The sequence below is a fragment of the Chiloscyllium plagiosum genome, unplaced genomic scaffold (assembly GCF_037043375.1).
Source record: "Chiloscyllium plagiosum isolate Xiang-an unplaced genomic scaffold, Cpla_swu_hap1 HiC_scaffold_53X, whole genome shotgun sequence".
Lineage (NCBI taxonomy): Eukaryota > Metazoa > Chordata > Chondrichthyes > Orectolobiformes > Hemiscylliidae > Chiloscyllium > Chiloscyllium plagiosum.
The window spans coordinates 5880459-5905409 of NW_028270191.1; the positions used below are offsets into that span (position 1 = coordinate 5880459).

The 24951-nt window shown below is 46.9% G+C and overlaps 2 protein-coding genes across 5 annotated transcripts in view; one reads left to right on the forward strand and one right to left on the reverse strand.

The window, feature by feature from the left end:
* LOC122543269 (myc box-dependent-interacting protein 1-like) overlaps positions 1–14526 on the reverse strand; it is an 89923-nt gene extending 75397 nt beyond the window's left edge. The window contains exon 1 of one of the 3 annotated variants that reach the window (XR_015755753.1): positions 14332–14526. Coding sequence is in view for 2 of the 3 variants with exons in the window: in XM_087985573.1 (XP_087841699.1) it covers positions 14332–14415 (84 nt within the window). In the remaining variant the exon portion in view is untranslated. The remainder of the gene's footprint in view (positions 1–14331) is intronic. The other 2 variants (XM_087985573.1, XM_087985572.1) reach the window with 2 other exon arrangements.
* Positions 8449–24951, forward strand: part of LOC122543268 (natural resistance-associated macrophage protein 2-like) — a 428402-nt gene continuing 411899 nt past the window's right edge. Inside the window, exon 1 of one of the 2 annotated variants that reach the window (XM_087985576.1) lies at positions 8449–8566. The gene's annotated coding sequence lies outside the window, so the exon portion shown is untranslated. The remainder of the gene's footprint in view (positions 8567–24951) is intronic. The other variant, XM_087985578.1, reaches the window with a different exon arrangement.

Sequence of the window (24951 nt, forward strand, 5' to 3'; positions counted from 1 at the left end):
ACCCTAAACCTATGCCCTCCAGTTCTGGACTCCCCCACCCCAGGGAAAAGACCTTGTCGATTTACCTTATCCATGCCTGTCATGATTTTATAAACCTCTATAAGGTCACCCCTCAAACTCTGACGCTCCAGGGAAAACAGCCCCAGCCTGTTCAACCCCTCTCTATAGCTCAAACCCTCCAACCCTGGCAATATCCTTGTAAATCTTGTCTGAACCCTTTTGAGTTTAGCAACATCCTTCCGACAGGAGCGAGACCAAGCCCTCCAAAGCAAAGCACCACCTTCATTTGCCTGAATTAGAGAGGTTTTGTTGAACCTGTATTGAACCTTGCTTAGACCACACTTTAGAATACGCCTTGTAGTTCTGGTTACTATATTAGAAAGAAAATAGAGAGGCACTGGAAAGGGCACAAGGACAGATGCAGAAATTTGAAGGTTTGACATGTCAGGAAAGGCTCGGTCTTTCTCACATTGAGCGGAGGTGAGGGCAGGTCTGAAATATGATGAGAGATTTTGACCAAGTGGATACAGAGAGAGTGCTTCCTCGCCTCAGGAAGAGCAGACGTCGAGGCCGTCAATAAGAGAGTCCCCAAGAAATCCCACAGGGAATTCAGAAGAGACATCTTTACCCAGAGGGTGGGGAGAATGTGGGACTCGCTCCTGCACGTAGTGGCCAAAGTGCATAAATGTTTAAGGAGAAACTTGACAGGTAAAGGAGGGAGAAGGGGATGGAGACGTACAATGGTAGTTTTGGATGAGAAAAGATGGAAGGAGGCTCGAGTGGTTGGTCCGAATGGTCTGTTTCTGTGCTGTACATCGTATGAAGTCTGTGACTGTGCAAGGTGGTCATGAGGTCTGGAACATGCTGATCAGGCCAGACATCGTTGAGCAGGTGATAAAGGGGTTAAGCACATATGACTAGGAGGCCATTCAGCCCCTTGAGCCTGCTCTTCCATTGAGTACAGATCGTGGCTGACCTCATCTTGGCCTCAACTCCACTTTCCTGCCCGCTCTACATAAGCCTTCAATCTGTCATTCATTAAAAAGCTGTCTCTCTCCTCCATAAAGTTACTCAATATCCCAGCATTCACCACACTCTAAGGGAGTGAATTGCACAGATTCACAATCCTTTGAGAGAAGTAATTTCTCCTCAGCTCTGTTTTAAATCTGCCACTCCTTAACCTAAAACTGTGACCTCTTGTTCTAGATTGCCCCCCACATGAGGAAAGATCCTCTCTACGTTTACTTTGCTAATCCCCTTCAGCATCTTACACACCTCAATTAGGTCTCCTCTCATTGTCCTCAGCTCTAGTGAGTAATGGCCGAAATTGATCAAGCTCTCTTCATAACACAAAACCCTCAATTCTGGAATCGATCTAGTGAACTTTCTCTGAACTGCCTCCAATGCAACAATATTCCTCCTCAAGTAAGGGGACTAAACTAGATGCAAACTCCACAGGTCTGCACTACTTTACACACAAACATCGCAATCCTCAAACTGCCTGAACCCACTCCCAAAACAGACAATATGAAGACTTTGCCTCTCAATGATATGCTGGGCCATGAGGTTACAGATTGTGCTGGAGTACAGTTCTCCTGTTGCTGATGGCCCACAGCGCCTCATGGATGCCCAGTCTTGAGTTGCTAGATCTGTTTGAAGTCTGTCCCATTTAGCACAGTGATAGTGCCACACAACACGATGGAGGGTATTCTCAATGTGAAGGCGGGACATTGTCTCCACAAGGACTGTGTGGTGGTCACTCTTACCGATACTATCATGGACAGATACATCTACAGCCGGCAGATTGGTAAGGATGAGGCTGAGTATGTTTTTCCCTCTTGTTGGTTCCCCCACCACCTGCCGCAGACCCAGTCTAGCAGCTATGTCCTTTAGGACCCCACCAGCTCGATCAGTAATACTGCTGCTGAGCCACTCTTGGTGGTGGACATTGAGATCCCCCACCCAGGGTACATTCTGTGACCTTGCCACCCTCAGTGCTTTTTTCCCAATGGATGAACATCAATGATGGGAGAAATTATTCTCCAGCTTCTCAGTATGAATACATTACCAATTTACTGTTCACTTGGGAATACAGACTGTAGAGAAAAGCAGCTCACACTTTAACGACTGAACCACCCTGAAATGGAAAGGAGACATTGCACCACAATTCAGGATTAGTCAAAACTGACAAATATCATTCAGTATTCCAGGTTCAGAGATTGACATTCAACAGGTAGACCAGTTGGATAAAGCTTGCAGGAAATCCCATCACTTCCAACCCTTCCTGGAGACTATTTCGTGACAAGATGCACTAAAGATCCTCAAACAGCACCTTCCAAACCAATGACCACTTCCATCCAGAAGGACAAGCAGCAGATACATGGGAACACCACCCTCTGTAAGTCCCCCTCCACGTCACTCACCATCCTGACTTGGAAATATATCACTGTCCCTTCAGTGTCGCTGGGTCAAAATCCTGGAATTCTCTCCCTCAGGGCATTGTGGGTCAACATGGTCTGCAGTGTTTCAAGATGGCAGCTCACCCCCACCTTCTCAAGGGGGCAACTAGGGACAAGCAATAAATGCTGGGCCCAGCCAGTGACGCCCACATCCCACAGATGGGAGTGAAAATAAATGGGAGTATTGTATAATGTTGGTATTCCATTCAACACAGTAGAAAGAATTCTTGACATTGAGAGAAGTTAACAAGGTGGAGCTATTTTGAGTACAAGAGTCCTGAATTGTGCTGAGGAAGCATCAACCCTTCCTAACGCTCTCTTCCTTTCGTTAAGCACGTTAGAACTTTGATACTGAGCAAGGTAATTTTCCAGGCTGATATGAAGCTGATTAGAAGGTCTAAAGGTTGGGTACAAGGGACCATAGACTTCTCATTACATGAATGACAGAAGGTCTCTAAGATTGTCAACACTCCAACAAATAAAACCCAGGTGGAGTACCTCAGGAGCTGGTTGATGGTAGATAAATCCAGCTGGATCCAGAACCAACAGAGGAATGGCTGCTTTGCCCCATATAAGTGAGGATTAGAGGAGGCTCAAGCATAGTCTTTCCACATAGCTGTTCATTCAGCCACCCCCTCCCAATGACAGTGGCGAGAAACTGACCACTTTACCAACAATGTTGATTGCCTAGAGATATCCCAGGTAACACCATGTCCACAAACATCAGGACAAACCCAATCCACCACCCTTTGAGTTTATTCTCAATCATCAGCAAACTCACAGAGCATGACATCAGCAGTACTTTGACAAACCACTCACCGATGTGCAGTTCGGGTTTCACCAGGGCCCTTGGGCACAAGAGTTCTTTACAGACTCATGTGGTGAGGTGAGAGTAACAGCCCTGGACATCAAGGCTGCATTTGACTGAGTGCAGCATCAAGGAGCCCTGGCAAAACTGGAATCAAGGGGTATTTAAGGGCAAACTCTCTGCTGGTTGGAGTCATACTTGGCACTGGGGAAGATGATTGTGGTTGCTGGAGGTCAGTCATCTCCAGGACATCTCTGCAGGTGTTCTTTAGGGTAGTGTCCTAGACCCAACTACCTTCAGCTGCTTCATCAATGACCTCCTCCCCTCTCTCCCCCCCCCCTCCCCGCATCATTCGGTCAGAAGTGGAGGTCTTCGCACAACGTTCAGCACCATTTGCGACTCTTCAGATACTGAAGCAGTCCGTGTCCAAATGCAGTAAGACCAGGATAATATACAGGTATAAGCAACAGTCGCACCACACAAGTGCCAGACAATGACCATCTCCAATAAGAGATAATCTAACCACCATCCTTTGATAATCAATGCTGTTACCATCATTGAATCCCTCATTATGAACATCCTGGGGACTACCACTCACCAGAAACTCAACTGGACTCACCACATAAACACAATGGCAAAATGAAATGGTGAGAGACTGTATTGACATGCAACTTGGAGGGGAAATTGCAGGGGGTGGTGTGGCCATATAGCTACTGCCATTGTCCTTCTAGATGACAGTGATTAGATTAGATTAGATTACAGTGTGGAAACAGGCCCTTCGGCCCAACAAGTCCACACCGACCCGCCGAAGCGAAACCCACCCCATACCCCCTACATTTACCCCTTACCTAACACTACGGGCAATTTAGTATGGCCAATTCACCTGACCCTGCACATCTTTGGACTGTGGGAGGAAACCGGAGCACCCGGAGGAAACCCACGCAGACACGGGGAGAACGTGCAAACTCCACACAGTCAGTCGCCTGAGGCGGGAACTGAACCCGGGTCTCTGGCGCTGTGAAGCAGCAGTGCTAACCACTGTGCCACCGTGCCGCCCACAAACCCACAGTGATTGTGGGTTTGGAAGTTCTTAGTGAAGTAGGCTTGGGAATATGCTGCACTTCTAGATAATGCACAATGACATGGTGATGAAGGGAATGAATGTTGAAGGTGGTGGATAGAGTGTGAATCAAAAACCAGTACCTTCAAGGTCCCCTCCAAGCCCCTCACCATCCTTACTTGGAAATATATCGCCATTCCTTCAGTGTGGCTGGGTCAAAATCCTGGAATTCCCTCCCTCAGGGCATTGTGGGTCAACCCACAGCACGTGGACTGCAGCGGTTCAAGAAGGCAGCTCACCCCCACCTTCTCAAGGGGAAATAAGCACTGGCTCAATCAGTGACACTTAGCAAATGAAAAAATAATTGAGCTTCCCAAGGTGGGCAACTCGTTTTTGGGGACACCAAGACATTGGTCTCAAACCAGAGCCATATCAACGGCAGGAGAGCAGTCATGGATTGATATTGAAGCAATCGTAATGCCATTGGATTGAAAAGGAACAAGTACAAATGCTTTTATGATTACGTAGTTAGACTTTACTACCTTGAATTCATTTTGACATTAGACAAGAATGGGTGTGGTTCCAATCAACACCAGTCATTTGCAAAGTTACATTCACAATCATCCTATTTCCTGTCTCAAACGTGGGAGATACCAACACCCGATGTTGTTGATTTGGAGATAGCTAACAGCCATCAGGGGAAACCGGCTTTGCAAACAACAATGTTTGAAGAGGGGCTTTGGCATCAGTGTATTGGTCCTTCCACAGGAGGGCCTCTCCTTGCTCAGCATCCCAGCAATCCTCCAAAGGAAAAGCCAATGGACGTCAATCAGTACAGCATCACCTCCTCCTTCTCAATGTGGAAAAGCTTGGCTGTACAGATCACAAAGTTCTTTCTCTCCCGAATCTGTACAACTTTCTGTCAATAGAATCTACCCTGGGGGAAAGCCCTATGAGTTGTTGTGGGCCAGAAGCAGCAGCAGAATTGTTTTCAACCAAGATCTGTAACTTGTTGGCCCAACGAACAGGTCTAGCAACTCAGGACTGGGCATCCATGAGGCACTGTGGGCCATCAACAGCAGGAGAACTGTACTCCAGCACAATCTGTAACCTCATGGCCCGGCATATCCCCCACTCAACCATTACCATCAAGCCAGGGGATCAACCCTGGTTCAATGGAGAGTGCAGGAGGGTATGGCAGGAGCAGCACTGGGCATTCCTGAAGATGAGATGTTAACCTGGTGAAGCCAACAACAGGATTACTTGCACGCCAAACAGCAAAAGCAGCAAGTGATAGACAGAGCTAAGCAATCCCACAATCACTGGATCAGATCTAAGCTCTGCAGTGCTGCCACATCCAGTCGTGAATGGTGGTGGGGGGATTAAACAACTCACTGGAGGAGGAGCCCCCACAAATATCCCCGTCCTCAATGATGGAGGAGCCCAGCACATCAGGGCAAAAGGTCAGGCTGAAGCTTTCACAGCAATCTTCAGCCAGAAGTGCTGAGTGGATGATCCACCTCGGCCTCCTCCAGTGATCCCCAGCATCACAGATACCAGTCTTCAGCCAATCCGATTCACTCCATGTGATATCAAGAAACGGTTGGAGACACTGGATACTGCAAAGGCGACGGGCCCTGACAACATTCCAGCAATAGGACTGAAGACCTGTGCTCCAGAACCTGCCGCTCCCCTGAGCCAAGCTGTTCCAGTACAGTTATAACACTGGCATCTACCCGACAATGTGGAAAGTTGCCCAGGTATGTCCTGTACAAAAAAGCAGGACAAATCCAACCCGGCCAATTACCGCCCCATCAGTCTCCTTCCAATCATCAGGAAAGTGATGGAAGGTGTCACCAACAGGGCTATCAAGCAGCACCTGCTCAGCAATACCCTGCTCAGTGACACCCAGTTTGGGTTCCACCAGGGTCACTCAGCTCCTGACCTCATTACAGCCTTGGTTCAAACATGGACAAAAGAGCTGAATTCCAGAGGGGAGGGGAGAGGGACAGCCCTTGACATCAAGGCTGCATTCGACCGAGTGTGGCATCAAGGAGCCCTGGCAAAACTGGAATCAATGGGTCCTCAGCTCTAGTGAGTAATGGCCGAAATTGATCAAGCTCTCTTCATAACACAAAACCCTCAATTCTGGAATCGATCTAGTGAACTTTCTCTGAACTGCCTCCAATGCAACAATATTCCTCCTCAAGTAAGGGGACTAAACTAGATGCAAACTCCACAGGTCTGCACTACTTTACACACAAACATCGCAATCCTCAAACTGCCTGAACCCACTCCCAAAACAGACAATATGAAGACTTTGCCTCTCAATGATATGCTGGGCCATGAGGTTACAGATTGTGCTGGAGTACAGTTCTCCTGTTGCTGATGGCCCACAGCGCCTCATGGATGCCCAGTCTTGAGTTGCTAGATCTGTTTGAAGTTTGTCCTATTCAGCACGGTCATAGTGCCACACAACACGATGGAGGGTATTCTCAATGTGAAGGCGGGACTTTGTCTCCACAAGGACTGTGTGGTGGTCACTCTTACCGATACTGTCATGGACAGATGTATCTGGCAGCTATGTCCTTTAGGACTCCACCAGCTCGATCAGTAATACTGCTGCTGAGCCACTCTTGGTGGTGGACATTGAAATCCCCCACCCAGGGTACATTCTGCATCCTTGTCACCCTCAGTGCTTTTTTCCCAATGGCTCAACATCTATGATGGGAGAAATTATTCTCCAGCCTCTCAGTATGAATACATTTCCAATTTACAATGATTCCTGATGAAGGGCTTTTGCCCGAAATGTCGATATTTCTGCTCCTCGGATGCTGTCTGACCTGCTGCGCTTTTCCAGCAACACATTTTCAGCTCTGATCTCCAGCATCTGCAGCCCTCACTTTCCCTTGCTTAAATATGCCTGTCTGTAACTGACTCTGAAAGGCTCAAATAGACACAGATCAATCTCTTTGTCTGACACTGAGCACCTTATCTGTGTAGATCAGGCGGCACAGTGGCTCAGTGGTTAGCACTGCTGCCTCACAGCACCAGGGCCCTGGGTTTGATTCCAACCTTGAGTGACTGTCCATGTGGAGTTTGCACATTCTCCCCATGTCTGTGTGGGTTTCCTCCCAAAGTCGAAAGATGTGCAGATGAGGTGAATTGGCCTTGCTAAATTGCCCATAGTGTTAGGTGCATTAGATTAGATTAGATTACTTCCAGTGTGGAAACAGGCCCTTCGGCCCAACAAGTCCACACCGACCCGCCGAAGCGTAACCCACCCATTCCCCTACATTTACCCCTTTACCTAACACTACGTGCAATTTAGCATGGCCAATTCACTTGACCTGCACATCTTTGGACTGTGGGAGGAAACCGGAGCACCCGGAGGAAACCCACGCAGACACGGGGAGAATGTGCAAACTCCACACAGTCACTCGCCTGAGTCGGGAATTGAACCCGGGTCTCTGGCGCTGTGAGGCAGCAGTGCTAACCACTGTGCCACCGTGCCGCCCATTAGTCAGAGGGAAATGGGTCTGGGTGGGTTACTCTTTGGAGGGTCGGTGTGGACTTGTTGGGCCGAAGGGCCTGTTTCCACCCTGTAGGTAATTTAATCAGGAAATGACAGCCATAAACTGACTGAACAATATATTCACTAATAGCCTGAATGGGATGAAGAAATGTCAATCACATTTGCATTTTAGTTTCTTCAAATTCAGGCTCTTGGGCCTACTTCTGAAGGCATGCAGACTCACTCTGGCCTTTGCATCTCCATGGCAACAATGGGGAGGGTCGTACACCAAAGCAAACAAGGCTCATTACAAGGGAAAGAAACAAAGAATTTTATTGATCTGAACCGAATGCATGTTTATAAAGCCCACATTAATTATCTGTTAAGGAGATAATTGCTCGGCAACAACATTAATTCCTCCGATCAGAAAACCGAAACGGTGACTCGTAACTCAGTCAAGCTTCATATCTGGATAATCCTCTAATAGATAACTGAGCCAATTTATTAGAGAATAATCATTTCACTCAGTGAAAAAGTGCAGCAATAAATTTGAACCTGCCTATAAATAGCTCAACATCAATGAGGCATTAACAATTAACAAGTGACGCTAACTGATCAAGCTGAAATTTTGAAAACTGCAAATCATAATACTGCACTAAGCCAAGGTCACCATATTCAGAGTTTTAAACTGTCACATCCTTACCAGGACACTACCTCGGCCACAGGTAAGTTTGCAAAGTCTTTTTATGATATATATATATATATGTCAATCTTGGCACCCAGAAAACAATTTCCAAGTTTCCAGATGACAATAAATTGGGAGAATTGTAAACTGTGAGCAAAATAGTGTGGAACTCTGAAAGGAGTTGATGGACTGGCCAGATCGGTGGCAGATAAAGTTCAATGCAGAGAAGTGTGAAGTGATCCATTTTTGTCGGAATAACATGGAGAGACAGGATAATATTTAACAGTACAAACGGGGTGCAGGAGCAGCGGGACCTGGGTGTATATGTGTACAAATCATTAAAGATGGCAGGACGGGTGGCGAGAGCAGTAAATAAAGCATATGGTGTCAGTGGGTTTATTAAAAGGGGCACAGAATACAAGAGCAGAGAGGGGACGGTGAATTTACAAAAAGACACTTATTCGACCTCACCTGGAATATTGTTTCAATTCTGGGCACTTCATTTGAGGAAGGAATGTGAACACATTGGAGAAAATGCAAAAGAGGTTTTCAAAAATAGTTCCAGAAATGAGAAACTTCAGTTAGGAGAGCAGATTGAAGAAGATGGAACTGTTCTCCTTGGAGAGAAGATGGCTCACGGGAGATTTGATAGAGGATTCCAAAATCATGAGGGGATGGGTAGATAGGGAGAAACTCCCTGCCTATTGCACAGGTGTAAAAAGTGATTTGCAAAAGAAGCAGGGGTAAAGTGATGAAAAACTTTTTCACTCAGTGGGTAGTTAGAGTGTGGAATGCACTGCCTGGAAATGTGGTGGAGACAGGTTCAATTGAGGCATTTAAGAGGGGCATTGGAAGGTTGTTTGGATAGAAATGCCATGCTGGGATATGGGAAGAGAGGAGACTGGCAACAAAGAATACTGCTCATTGGAGAGTTGGTGCATACACAATGGGCTGAATGACCATAACTCGTCGGAGGGTCGGTGTGGACTTGTTGGACCGAAGGGCCTGTCTCCACACTGTAGGGATTCTATGATGATTCTACAACTATTCTGTGATTCAGCAGTCCATTATGTGGTGTGTGTGTGTGCGCGTGTGGCTCTCAGGCTACCAACATCAACAGACAAACAGTTCATATTGACTGCTGCCGTTAATTTCAAACAGGCAGTGGGTGAAACCACATTCTGTTTAACCTCTCTCTGTTTTCATTTCCTTTGAAGAGCTGAGCAACGAGCTGCCAATTCACAATCGCACACTTGCTCAGAGCCCAGCCTCGCATGTGCACACATGCAATGATAAAAGTAAAATACTGCAGATGCTGAAAATCTGAAATTAAAAAAAGAGAATGTGAGAGAAACTGGCAGCAACTGCAGAGGTAGAAACAGATTTAACCTTTCGAGTCTAGAATGACTCTCCTTAAGAACTGAAAGGAGCTGGAAGATGATGGTTTTTTTCTTATGCTGCTGACAGTGGAACAGATGGTGAGGGTGTCCAGGGCAAAATAAAAACAAAGGGATGGCTTTAGGTGATAAAGCAGTGATAGAGATGTAAAAGAGATATAAATGATCCAAGACCCGAAACACACCTTCCAGGTGAAGCAGTACTTCACTTGTCAATCTTTAAATCTAGTCTCCTGCATTTGCTGTTCAGAACGTGGTCTCCTCTCCATTGGGAGAGGAAGTGTAGACTGGGCGACTGCTTGCCTACGTTCTGTCCACAAGAAAGACGCTGAGCTTCCGGTTGCCTGCTACTTTACCACCCCACCCTGTTCCCTGGCCAACATCTCTGTCTCAGGGTAAAAACAATGACTGCAGATGCTGGAAACCAGAGTCTAGATTAGAGTGGTGCTGGAAAAGCACAGCAGTTCAGACAGCATCCGAGGACCATCGCTGTCTCAGGCTTGCTGCAGTGCTCCAGCAATGCTCAGCGCAAGCTGGAGGAACAGCACTTCATTTTCCATTTGGGAACCCTGCAATCTTTTGGACTTAATATTGAGTTCAATAATTTCAGGGCCAGAGCACTTTTTCCAATGTCCTAACCCCAATCCCACAAACCAAGCCTTGTTATCACATGAGCTGCCACCATATACAACCCATTGTCAGCCACTAGTGGTCCCCATTAGCAGCTATTCATTCTCCCAGGCTGACCTTTGCCTTCTCCTTTGTCTGCCCAACTGATTTTCTCTCTCTCTGGGCTCTTTGGGTTATCATTGATCAGAAACTGAACTGGACTCACCATATAAACACAGTGGCTACAAGAGCAGGCCAGAGGCTAGGAATTCTGCAGCGAGTAATTTCCCTCCTGTCTCCCCAAAGCCTGTCCATCATCTACAAGGCACAAGTCAGGAGTGTGATGGAATACTCCCCACTTGCCCTGGATGGGAGCAGCTCCAACAACACTCAAGAAGTTCAACACCATCCAGCACAAAGCAGCCCACTTGATTGGCACCACATCTGCAAACATCCACTCCCTCCACCGCCAACGCTCAGTAACAGCAGTGTGTACCATCTGCAAGATGCACTGCAGAAATTCACCAAAGATCCTCAGACAGCGCCTTCCAAACACCACGACCACTTCCATCACGAAGGACAAGATACGTGGGAACACCACCCCCTGCAAATTCCCCTCCAAGCCCCTCACCATCCTGACTTGGAACTATATTGCCATTCCTTCAGTGTCGCTGGGCCAAAATCCTGGAATTCCCTCCCTCAGGGCATTGTTGGTCAACCCAGAGCACATGGACCGCAGCGATTCAAGAAGGCAGCTCTTCCCCAACTTCTCAAGGGGGCAACTAGGGATGGGCAATAAATACTGGGCCCAGCCAGCGACACCCACATCTCATAAAATGAATAATTTTTTTTAAAAACTCCATCTATCATTTCCTCCCTCCCTCTCCCCCACCCCATTTTCAGCAATACAGACCAACCTTTTCCTAGCTCCAATAATTTCTGAAGAACAGTTCCTTGGCCCAAAACATTGTGTCACTCTCTGCAGATGAGAGCAGACTTGCTGAGTTTCTCCAGCTACTTTCTGTCTTTCTTTTCATTGCAATGAACTTGGGCTGGGGAATGGCAGAGAGCAGTTTGGCATACGTGGCACCCAGAACCCATAGGATGGAAATGAGCAATGGGAGGCCCCTTTCTGGAAAGAGAAACCTTCAATGCACAGGAGCGAGCTGAGGCTTCAGGCCTATTTGGATCAGCCAACTGAAGCAACATTTGTCCACCTTCCTCCTGATTTGAGTGTGTTACTGCCTCACTCTGAGATAGCACATTGGACTTGGGTGGTACGGTGGCTCAGTAGTTAGCACTGCTGCCTCACAGCACCAGGGACCTGGGTTTGAATCCAACCTCAGGCAACAGTCTGTGTGGAGTTCGCACAATCTCCCTGTGTCTGTGTGGGTTTCCTTCAGGTGCTCTGGTTTCCTCCTACAAAGACGTGCAGGTTAGGGTGGATTGGCCATGCCAAGTTGCCTGTAGTGTCCAGGGATATGCAGACCGGGTGGGTTAGCCATGGGAAGTGCAGGATTATGGGGCTAGGGGGTGTGGGATGCTCTTTCAGAGGGTCAGTGTGGACTTGATGGGTCCCACACTGTAGGGATTCTATGACTTACCCCAGAGAGATGATTATCACCTTGATTTTTGGAAGGGAGAGGGAACAGCTGGCAACAAATTCTCAGTGTTATAATCATGGCAGCTTCAGGTGGAACTTTGGAGTTTGTGCTCCCAGGGAAATGTGGTCAGGTTTCTCTTTTCGTTTGAAGTTCCCAGAGCAGTGTATCAGGGTAACTCTAAAGCAGCCCTGTGTCTCTGACACACTGGGCTGCTACAGAACTATCTGAAGTCATACAGGGTCATTTCTGTTGGGTTTTGTAGCTCAAAGGTGGGTACAGCAAACGAACTATCTCCCCTCTCCCCACTCTAGATTCACACACTGTAGAAAAGGCCCTTCGGTCCGTCATGTCTGCATTGACGTAACTACCACTAAAGGCATGCTCATCCCAATTTCCTGCATTTGTCCCATATCCTTCAACGTTATGATATTTCAAGTGCTCATCCAAATATTCTTACAAGGTTGTCAGGTTTCCAGCCTCCACTACCTTCCCAGGCCACTCATTTCAGAATCCCACTGCCCTCTGAGTGAAAAATGTTTTTCCCAAATCATCTCTGGACCTCCTGTCCCTTACCCTAAAACTATTCCCACTAGCGTTGGTCCCTCAACCAAGGGGAACAGCTGCTCTCTACTCATCCTGTCCATAATCTTGTACACCTTAATCATGTCCCCCCTCAGTCTTTTCTGCTTGAGAGAAAACAATCCAAGCTGTTGTAGTCTCTCTGTAGGTATATCCTGGTAAACCTATTCTGTACTCCCTCTTGTGCTATCACATCCTTCCTGTAGTGAGGTGACCAGAACTGGCTCACAGTACTCCAGCTGCGGCCTGACCAATGCTCTATCCACCCCCTTACCTTACCTCCTTGCTTTTATACTCTACGCTGTGACGGATGAAAGCAAGTGTCCCCTATATCTTCTTAACTATCCTATTCACTTGCTCTGGTGACTTCAGGTATCTCTGGGTAATTACCCCCCTGTTCCTCTGAGCTACCCCATGCATTAGATACTCCCACAACTTGTTTCTTCTTCCAGTATTTCACCTCAGACTTGTCAGTGTTCATTACCACCTGGCGCTGCTCTGACCAACCCATCTATATTATCCTGTAACCTAAATCCATCTTGAACCACTCAACCAATCTTGGTGTCATCTGCAAATTACCTTAACATTCCCCTCCACATTTTAATCGACATCATCTCTGTACACAATAAGGGCCCCCAGTACTCATCTCAACCTGAGCGTGCTTATGTAGGGCCAGCTGAATGCAGGGGCCAGGGACCAGGCATAGGGAGTCTCAGGATGTCCCATGGTGGTTGACGATCCTGCAGGCAGCTCGCTGAACAGCTCTGTGGTGCGAGGTCCCAGCTACCAGCTCCGAAGCAATGCAGCCCCGGCAACCGACATCCTGTGGCACTGCTGCGACCACAATGTGCAAAGGATTGCTCCTGTTAGCCTCCCCTGGCTCAACCTCGTCCTTCCTTAACAAGAGGCCCGGGCAGAAAGCAACGTTTTGTTTTTCATTTCGTTGAATGCGAATGATGGAGAGCTTAGTCAGCAAATTGTACCAACGTCTCTCTCAGAACTGAGCTTCAATTCTTTTTGACAGAAAAAAAATTCCTCTTTCTCAACTTGAAGCTGCCAGTAAAAGTTTCACATCTAAACATCCGCTTTGACAGCTCTGTGACCACACTGTACACCAACCATCCCGTCAGCTCCTCAGCGCAAAACTAGTCAGTTTATTTCATTTATGAAAGACAAGTGATCTTTTAAATAGACTTTTACACCAGGATATGTCCTTTGCCAATGCGTATTCTGCAAATATCGTTCTGATCGATGCAACCAAGAGGTCATGTTACTCCAAGTGCCCTTTGAACTGAGTGTGGCAGCAAAACCTTCCAAAGAAACGGAAGGCGGGGGGGGGGGGGAGTCTAGGTCAGAGTGGTGCTGGAAAAGCACAGCAGTTCAGGCAGCATCCGAGGAGCAGGAAAATCGACGTTTCAGGCAAAAGCCCTTCATCAGGAATGAGGCTGGGAGCAGTCCTGACTTTTGCCCGGGAAAAAAGAGACAGCTAAGGTAAAGATGCACACACCGTCGAAAGGCTCAAATCGTTTCTTTCGCCCCCTCATAAAATGGAAGGGAGGGAAAGAGAAAACGCAAAAGCTTTAAACAGAGCAATATGGAGGAAAAGGATTCGTTACCATTTCTTGTGCCCTCATGAACCTTTTCTGCACGTGCTTGGCAAACATTCCGGCCCCTCCAGGTTTACTTGGAGTCTCAGCCATTGCACCTTTGCGTTCCTTCACAATTGCCCGTCGCTTGTTCCTACTCTGTGTCAAGTCGACACCCCCAGCCTCACCGACAACTCTCAGCTTCTCTGCCTATGAGGAAGTGAGATCTTAGAAAAAGCCGTCATACTTTACATCCGCTTCTGATCTTAGATGATATTTTGTGAGGAGGAACCGAACTCTTTCAGTAGAGGAGCAGTCCCGAGCATTTTAAATCTGCCTTTGGCCAAGAGGTGTAAAAGTGTCTGGAACCGCAAAAAGAAAAGTACATTTTTATTCGTATTGAAAGGTGACACATTTTTTTAAACTCAGTACTTCATAGTCCACCTGAGTATACAACTTGTCTTGGACACGAATTCAGTTTCAGCTGGAGTATTCTGAGCTCCACACTTCCCGAAAAGCGCGAATGCTCAGAAGGGAAAGGTTCAAGGGTTGAGAAACTTCACGTTACAAAGACCGGTTTGAGAACTAGTTGGGAGAAACCGTTCCCATTCATTAAAGTGGTTCCCATTCATTAAGGGATCCAGAAGAAAGGGCATGGACTTAAACCCATTGAGTCGAAGAAGCAGTAGGGACATGAGGGAAAATCGTTGTGATGCAGTGAGTGGTTAGGGTCGAAAATGCATTGCTTGAGAAGCTCTTTAGTTGTGGTTTGATGTTCAAATCCGTGAGTTTGGATTGAAGCCAGATTTAGTCATAGAGATGTACAGCACAGAAACGGACCCTTCAATCCAACTCGTCCATGCTGACCAGATATCCCAACCCAATCTAGTCCCATTTGCCAGCACTTGGCCCATATCCCTCTAAATCCTTCCTATTCATATACACATCCAGATGCCTTTTAAATGTTGCAATTGTACCAGCCTCCACCACTTCCTCTGGCAGCTCATTCCACACACCCACCACGCTATAAGTGAAAAAGCTGCCCCTTAGGTCTCTTTTATATCTTTCCTCTCTCACCCTAAACCTATGCCCTCTAGTTCTGGACTCCCCCACCCCAGGGATTTGCTGAGGAACAGGTAAGATCAAGAACTCTCTTTGGGCTTGGGCTTCTTCATAACCCCTTTTGTTTTATATTAAGGCTCTGATCCTACTATCACATTATTGAAAGATTATTTCATCAATTTTATACTCTGTCTACTTCACAAGCTTCCCTGCGTGATTTTTGCTTTTCTTCTTCACTTCGTCCACACTGTGCTATTTACACCCAGTGAGCAGCAGCTCTGTAACACCATCACAAAGTTGCTCCAGGGTCCTAAAGCACTTGCATGGCACCCCTCCCCAGGCTTTATCCCACTCCCTTCCCTCAGCACAAACATTGACTGCCATCTTGAATCAGGTACCCAGATTGCCTCTTTTTTACAACATAGCACAATGTTTTACCTCTATTTTCCACTGCTCCCCAGGCCTCTGGTTTGACTCATCTGCATTGGTAGGTAGCTCAATAAAGTCTATAATTATGTGCAGGAACACTTACAGTAAAGCTAGAGAGCTTGCTAATTTTCTGGCTTCCATTAGATCAAATCGATCGAGCAATCTGACATTTCGATTTGATTTTCGATTGTCACGTACCTGAGTACAGTGAAAAGTTCTGTTTTGCAAGCAGTTCAGACAGCGCATAACAAACAGGGAAATATAGATCATAGAGTGCTTCAACAGAACAAAAAATGCAGGGTTACACTGCACAAGAGGTGCACAAAGCAAGATCAACATTAGATTTGAAATTAGAGAGGTCCATTCAGCAATCTAATAACAATAGGGAAGAAGCTATTCCTGAACCTGTTGGTACATGTATTTCAGCTTCTGTATCTTCAGCTTGACGGAAGAAGTTGGAGGAGAGTATTACCAGGCTGGGAGGGGTCATTAATGACGTTGGCTCCCTTCCCGAGGCAACAGGAAGTGTAGATGGAGTCAATGGATTGAAGGTTGGCTTTCATGATGATCTGGGCTGTGTTCACAACTCGCATACCCTAAATGGGTAGCACTTACTGAATAGTTTTGCATTGATATAACTGGAGGAATGTGTGAGGTCAATGGACTGTTTCTTCTCTGACATTAGCGTCTGGATTGGGTGTTAATTCTCTGAAGAGAAAGAGTGGAGCTGTTCATCTATAGGTGGTTGTTCTTCATATAAAGAAACTTGGCTTGGAGCAGAATTGACCAGGTTTTCACAGTTCTGCTCCCCCCACAAATACACAGGTCGAGTTGGGAAGGATTCAGGTTGATATGTTCTTTAGGCTAGCACATCTTCAAAACGTTCCTACAATTTTCTCTTTGCTGATCTGGAGTTTTACACCTACACCTGATGCTCTAACACTTGATATTTGCGTAGGATTTTGTGTTGAAGCTGTCACACAGAGTCTATTTTTCAAATGGTCTGTTGAGATGTAAGTAGGTTTATTTGAAATCACAGGCTTTCGGAGTGCAGCCCCTTCGTCAGGTGCAATGAACTGGTGTCTTGTCACTTCCAACTTTGTCCACCCCAGTCCAACACCGGCAGCTCCATATTGAGATTTAAGTAGTCAACACTCTCTGCAGGACAAAACAAAGAACTGTGGATGCTGGAGACGTGAAACTGAAAACAGAAACTGTTGGCGAAACTCAGCAGGTCTGGCAGCATCTGTGGGAAGAAAACAGAGTTTTGAATCCAGTGAATCTTCATCAGAACTCCCTCACTGAGATTGTCGGAGGACCCATCTCTCTCTCCCCTGCTTCTCCAGCTATGCCCCTCACTCACTGAGATTGTTGGAGGACCTGTCTCCCTCTCCCCTACTTCTCCAGCTACACCCTCACACACTGAGATTGTTGGAGGGCCAGTCTCACTCCCTTGGTCCTCCAGTTCTACCTCTCACTCACTGAGAATGTTGGAGGACCAGTTCTCTATCCCTGGTCCTCCAGCTCCACCCCTTACTCTCTCAGATTGTTGGACAAACTGTCTCTCCCCTTGGCCAAAAACAGAAATTGCTGGTGAAACTCAGCAGGTCTGGCAGCATCAGTGGCGAGCAAACTAAGTTAATGTTTTGAGTCCAGTGATTCTTCATCAGAGCTCTCTGTAGAATGCTGTTCTACAGGACATGAAATAAAAGAGATAGCAGCATCGTGGATACAAAACTGGCTGAGTGGTAAGAAACAGAGAGGAATGTTAATGGATATTTTTCAGGCTGCAGGAAGATATATGGTGGAGTTTCCCAGGGACCTTTGCTTTCCCTGATATATATTAATGATCTGGATCTTGGCGAGCAGGGACAATTCCAAAGTTTGCAGATGACACTAAACTTTGAAGAATTGTGAGGAGGCAAGCTGAAACTCCAGAAGGACGTTGACAAGTTATTGGAGTGGGCTGACAGTGGCAGTTAGAGTGTGGGATGATGCACTTTGTCGGGAAGAACATCGAAAGACAGTATCAAATAGGGGGCACAATTCTAAAGGAGGTGCAGAAACAGAGGGAGCTGGGAGTAGATGTGTCCAGATCATTGAAGGTGGCAGGACAAGGGGCGCGAGAGCAGTGAATAAAACACACAGTGCCCTCAGCTTTATTCATAGGGGCACAAAGTACAAGAGCAGGGAGGTGATGTTGACCTTCTACAAGACACCTGTTCGACCTCAGCTGGGGTATCGTGCACAGTTCTGGGCACCTCACTTACGGAAGGATGTGAACACACTGGAGCGAAGAGATTTAAAAGAATGGTTGCAGGAAAGAGAGACTTCAGCGATGAGGATAGATTGAAGAGGTTGGGACTGTTCTCCCTGGAGGGAGGAAGGCTGAGAAGGAGATCTGTTCCCCCCCATGAAAGGAAGAAGAACAAGACGACAGAGATTCAAAGTGATTTGCAAGAGAAACAAGGGTGATGTGGGAGGAAGACTCTTCAACTCAGCAAGTAGTCAGGATCTGGAATGCTCTGCCTGGAAATGTGGTGGAGGAAGTTTCAATTGAGGCATTTAAAAGGGTAATGGATGGTTATTTGGATAAAAACAACATGCAAGTACACAGGGAAAAGACAGGAAATTGGCACGAGGTCACGATGCTTATTTAATGAGCTGGTTCAAGTGCTATGGGCTGAATGGCCTCCTTCTACACCATGGGAGAAAGTGAGGACTGCTGGATATCAGAGTCGAGAGAGTGGCGCTGGAAAAGCACAGCAGGTCAGGCAGCATCCGAGGAACAGGAGAGTCGGCGTTTCGGGCATAAGCCCTTCATCAGGAATGAGGCTTGTGGGCCAAGGGGGCTGAGGGATAAATGGGAGGGGGGTTGAGGGACTGCGGGGACGGTAGCTGGGAATGCAATAGGTGGATGGAGGTGGGGGAGAAGGTGATAGGTCGGAGAGGAGGGTGGAGTGGATAGATGGGAAGGAAGATGAACAGGTAAGACAGTTCAAGAAGGCGGTGTCGAGTTGGAGGCTTGGGACTGGATAAGGTGGGGGGAGGGGAAATGAGGAAACTAGTGAAATCCACATCGATCCCGCGTGGTTGGAGGGTCCCAAGGAGGGAGATGAGGCGTCTTCCCTCCAGGCGTCGATGTAAGGCGTCCAATTGCCAAACCCTTACCACCTGACCTTATCCCAGTCCCAAGCCTCCAACTCGATACTGCCCTCCTGACCTGTCCATCCCCTTTCCCATCTATCCACTCCACCCTCCTCTCCAACCTATCACCTTCTCCCCCACCTTCATCAACGGTGGCACAGTGGTTAGCACTGGTGCCTTACAGTGCCAGAGACCTGGGTTCAATTCCCACCTCAGGCGACTCTCTGTGTGGAATTTGCACATTCCCCCCGTGTCTGCATGGGTTTCCTCCGGGTGCTCCGGTTTCCTCCCACAGTCCAAAGATATGCAGGTTAGGTGAATTGGTCATGGTAAATTGCCCGTTGTGTTAGGTGAAGGGGTAAATGTAGGGGAATGGGTCTGGGTGGGTTGCTCTTCGACGGGTCGGTGTGGACTTGTTGGGCCGAAGGGCCTGTTTCCACACCGTAAGTCATCTAAATCTAATTCCCAGCTACCTTGAACCCTACCAGCCCCAGTCGCCTCCCATTTATCCCTCAGCCCCCTTGGCCCACAAGCCTCATTCCTGATGAAGGGCTTGTGCCCGAAACGTTGATTCTCCCTGGATGCTGCCTGACCGGCTGTGCTTTTCCTCCTACACCGCAATTCTGTGAAACAGAACCTTGTTTTGTGTGTAATACTTCTGGACAATTTTCGACTCACTGCTATTTGGAAAAAGAAACAATAAAACAAGTGCTGGAGTAACTCAGATGGTTTAGCAGCATCTGTGGAGAGAAGAATGGAGTTAACAGTTTGAGTCCAACTGCAGTTTTGCAGAGTGGATTTTGAACTGCCCATTTTAGAGTTCCATTGTCTTTATTGAAACAGCTCAGTAACTGATTTATAAGACCATAGGACGTAGGAGCAAACATTAGGCCATTCAGCCCATTGATTCTGCTCCACCATTCAATCGTGGCTGATGAGTTTCTCACCCACATTCTCCCTTGCTCCCCTTGATACTCAAGAACCTATCAATCTCAGTCTTAAATCTACTCAATGACCCAGCCTCCACAGCCTTCTGTGGCAATGAATTCCATAGATTCACCGCTCTCTGGTTGAAGAAGTTTCTCCTTATCTCCATTCTAAAAGATCTTCCCTTTACCAATTGAAACATCTTCCCAACATCTTCACGAGAGACCATGATGATGAACTCACAAATGACCTCTTGTCCTAAGTTGCATGGTTCAAATAGTGCATACATGTGATTAATAAAGTGACCTACACACCATTCTGAAAGTTGTTTTCTGCTGTCAAAGTGTGATCCTGCCAGTGTCTTATTTGTTCCTGAAGTGAAATATTGATCCAAAGTTGCTTGGCAGTTGTCAAATATAATTGGCTTCTCATTGAACTGATGCCTGTGTAAGACATGGTCTGATGTCCTTCCCATTCAGTAGAGAACATGTTCTACATTTGATTTGGTGTCCAATCCTGAAGCTGTTTGAAATCTTTGGGATCATACTTTCCACATTTTCCAATTTACTGATCTAAAAAATTGAGGCGAGAGACTGAATTGTTCTGGTGGGAAGATTAGTATTAGCAAATTTTGATGCCTTGGTTGGTTGATTGTTAATAGACACCTGAGATCATTAGTTGTTGTTTTGATCTGAATGACCATTGTTAGGATTTTGATCTCTCCGTCCTATCCTCATTTCTTGTCTTGTTGTACTCTTCGTTGGTTAAATTTGTTGTTGTAAAGATTGTTACAGCAATACTAAAACAGAAAGCTGTTAAAGATTCAACTATTTTAAGTGCTGTTTATAAAGTTAGAACAATAGAAGCAGCCTAGGTGAAGTCAGACTCACTCAGAACCAGGGTTTTAGGTAATTGGGGTGTGTTATTTCAGTTCGGATTAAATATTATATCCTTTATTGTCTCGTGTACTCAAGTATAGGAGTACAGTAAAAAGTTTACAATGTTGCATCTTGTGGTGTGTCTTAGGTACAAAGTACCTAGGTACAAAAAAGAGGAATAAAAAAGAAAAGAAGTTGCATTACCTTACAGTGATTCATAGTACAAGTTAGAAATAAGATAGTTAAAAGTATAAACATTGCGGCCTGGTAAACATTACATTGCAGTAGCTCAGCAGAGGGCCTGCCACATGTGATCAGACCGGCCTCACATGCTGCTGACTGCCTGTGCCAGACCCCGTCCACCAACCATCCCTACTCTGCTTCAGCTGTCAGTCACTCCTGGCCTCCAGCCCGCTCCACTCCAGCTCTCAGCTGTTCCAAGGTAAGTTTTCTTATCAGAAAAAAAAAATTAAATCTCAGTTGTGGGGGGGGGGGGGGGGGGGTCTGAAGCTGGTTGTGGAAACTGTGACATCTTTCTCTCTCTCTCTCTCAACCATCAGAGTTCCTATTGCAGGGTGCTAAGGATTTTGGAATACTGTGCGCAGTTCTGGTCTCCATACTACAGGATGGATGTTGTGAAACTTGAAAGGGTTCAGGAAAGATTTACAAGGATGTTGCTAGGGTTGGAGGATTTGAGCTATAGGGAGAGGATGAACAGGCTGAGGCTGTTTTCCCTGGAGCATCGGAGGCTGAGGGGTGACCTTATAGAGATTTATAAAATTATGAGGGGCATGGATAGGATAAATAGAAAAAGTCTTTTCCCTGGGGCTGGGGGAGTCCAGAACTAGAGGGCATAGGTTCAGGGTGAGAGGGGAAAGATATAAAGAGACCTAAGGGGCAATGTTTTCACACAGAGGGTGGTGCGTGTGTGGAATGAGCTGCCAGAGGAAGTCGTGGAGGCTAGTAAAATTGCAACATTTAAGAGGCATTTGGATGGGCATATGAATAAGAAGAATTGAGAGGGATATGTGTCAAATGCTGGCAGGTGGGATGAGATTGGGTTGGGATATCTGGTCGGTATGGACGAGTTGGACCGAAGGGTCTTTTTCCATGCTGTACATCTCTATGACTCTATCTGTCATATCAGGAGTGTGTTTTTCCAGGCAATGCCTCTTGACATTTCTGTTTTGCTGCAGTTGGGTGGAAGCAGAGAACTCACCCCATCTCATTTGCTTCAGCTTCATCTGGAATGTCCAAACGGGAAACATCTGGGTGCCCAATGATGGCAGAGTGGTGGGTGGCGTGACAGTTCCAGAGGGCTGGCAGACGCTCGCCTAATCACAGGCCCAGCGTCAGCAGCAGCGACACTGTCAGTGCATTCCTGCCGCTTACAAATAAAACTGAATGTTGTCAAGCTAAGAGAACCAGCACTGAACTTAGAATTCCTTCAAGCCATTCAGCCCATCGAGTTTGCACCGACCCTCCAAAGAGCATCCCACCCACACCCACCCCCTTATCCCCATGACCACCGTCGCTAACTCATCCAACCTTCACATCCCTAGAGACTATGGGTATTTAGTATGGCCAATCCACCCTATCTTTGGAATGTGGGAGGAAACCAGAGCACCCGGAGGAAACCCACGCAGACATGGGGAGAACTTGCAAATTCCACACACACAGTTGCCCAAGGGTGGGATCGAACCCGGGTCCCTGGCGCTGTGAGGCAGCAGTGCTAACCACTGATTGGAAGTCAGAACTCCTGTAGCCCTGCATCCCTCTGAGATCTCCACACTCCATCGATTCTGGCCTCTTGTCTGCCACTGGTTTTCATCGCTCCACCACTGGGGATGGTGTCTTTGAGCTACTAAGACCCTAAGTTCTGGACCTCCCTCTCTAAACCTCTGTGCCTCGAACTCTGACCTTGGAGTGCAGGTTCATAGTCCCTTGAAAGCAGAGTCGCAGGTAGATAGGATAGTGAAGAAGGCGTTTGATATGCTTTCATTTATTGGTCAGTGGAGTATTGTATGGGAGTTGGGAGGTCATGTTGCGGCTGTACAGGACATTGGAGAGACCACTTTTGGAATAATGCATTCAGTTCTAGTCTCCCTGCTATAGGAAGGATGGTGTTAAACTTGAGAAGGTTCAGAAATGATTCAGAAAGGAGGTTGCCAGGGTTGGGGGTTTGAGCTATCAGGAGAGGCTGAATATGCTGGAGCTGTTTCCCCTTGAGCGTCAGAGGCTGAGGGGTGACCTTATAGAGGTTTATAAAATCACGAGGGGCATGGATAGGGTAAATCGACAATGTCTTTTCCCTGGGATGGGGGAGTCCAGAACTGAAGGGCTTAGGATTAGGGTGAAAGGGGAAAGATTTAAAAAGGATCTAAGGGGCAACTTTTACACGCAGAGGGTAGTGTGTGTATGGAATGAGCTGTCAGAGGAAATGGTGGAGTCTGGTACAATTATAACAATTAAAAGACGCCTGGATGGGTATATGAATGGGAAGAGTTTTGAGGGACATGGGTCAAGTGCTGGCAAATGGGACTCGATGAATTTAGGATATCTGGTCGGCATGGACGAGCTGGACCGAAGGGTCTGTTTCCGTGCTGTACAGCTCTATGACTCTATAACTCTCACTCTGTGCTGACATTGCTCCTTCAGAAGGAGCTCCTAGGGAAAGCTCTCACTGACATCCTGGTGAATCTCCTCTGCATCTCCCTCCAGTACAATCATATCCTTCCTATAGTGTGGGGACCAGAACCTCACACTGTACTCCAGCTGTTCTATACAGCTCCATTATAACCTCCCTGCTCTTCTAATCGAGACAGTGTCTGATAAAAGCAATGGGAGAGAATTAATCTCCACTCACAAAGGCAAGGTTTGGTCAGGGATATTCAGCACGGTTTTATGACAGGGAGTCATGCCAAAAAAATGTGATTGTATTTTTCGAGGAGGTGACCAGATGTGTTGGTGAGAGTAATTTATATGGATTTCAACAAAGTCTTTGACAAGGTCCCACACTGGACACTAATAAAGAAGTTAAAAGCTCTTGGGATCCAGGGTAACTTGGCAAATTGGCTCCAAAATTGGCTTACTGATCAGAGATAGGGAGGCTGATGGTGTGACTGGAGTCCAGTGTGTCATGACATACCACAGGGTCTTATTGTATCCTTATTGTTCATGATATGTATAAACGATATAGATGAGAATGTGTGGGGAGGGGGGAGATGATAAGTAAGTTTGGCCAGGTGGTTAATAGTGAGGAAGAAGGTGTTAGGTTACAAGAGGATAAAGACTGATTGGTCAGATGAGCAGATCAGTGGCAGATGGAATTTAACCCTGAAAAAGTGACGTGATGCACTTTGGAAGAAGTAAACCAGACAAGGGAGTACTCAATGAATGTCAGGACACAAGGACACTGAGAGGAACCGAGGGATTTTAGGGTGCTGGTCCACAGATTCCTGAAGGTGGCAGTACAGGTTAATAGGAGGGTTAAGAAGGCATCCAGGATGCTTGCTTTTATCAGTCGTGGTTTAGATGATAAGGACAGGGAGGTGATGTGGGAGCTGTACAGGACTCTGGTCAGGCCCCACCTGGAGGACTGTGTGCAGTTCTGGTCCCCACACTATAGGAAGGATGGGATAGCACTTGATGGGGGTGCAGAGGAGATTCACCAGGATGTTGCCTGGGATGGAGCAGTTTAGTGATGACGAGAGACTGGACAAGCTTGGGTTGTTTTCTATAGAGTTGAAAAGGCTGAGGGGACCTGCTTGAAGTGGATAAGATGATGAGGAACATGGGCAGGGTGGATAGGAAGCAGCTGTTCCTCTTAGTCGAAGGGTCAATAGTTAGGGCATCATTTTAAATTGAAAGCAAGGAGGTTTAGAGTGGATTTGAGGAAAACTCCTTTCACCCAGAGGGTGGTAGGAGTCTGGAAGGCACTGCCTGGGAGGGTAGTTGAGAGGGTAAACCTCACAAACTTTAAAAAGTACTTGGATGAGAACCTGAAGTGTCAAGGCTATGGGGCCTAGTGGGGGAAAGCGGGATTAGTGCAGATAGATCAATGCCAACTCGATGAGCTGAAGGGCATTCTCTGTACTGTCTGATTCTATGACACTGTCTGTGCGCCCAGATCAGAGCTGATTTGCGACTTATCCCTTCATGCCTTTGAATATCAGTCTCAGTTAACAATTGATCTCACATCCGTTGC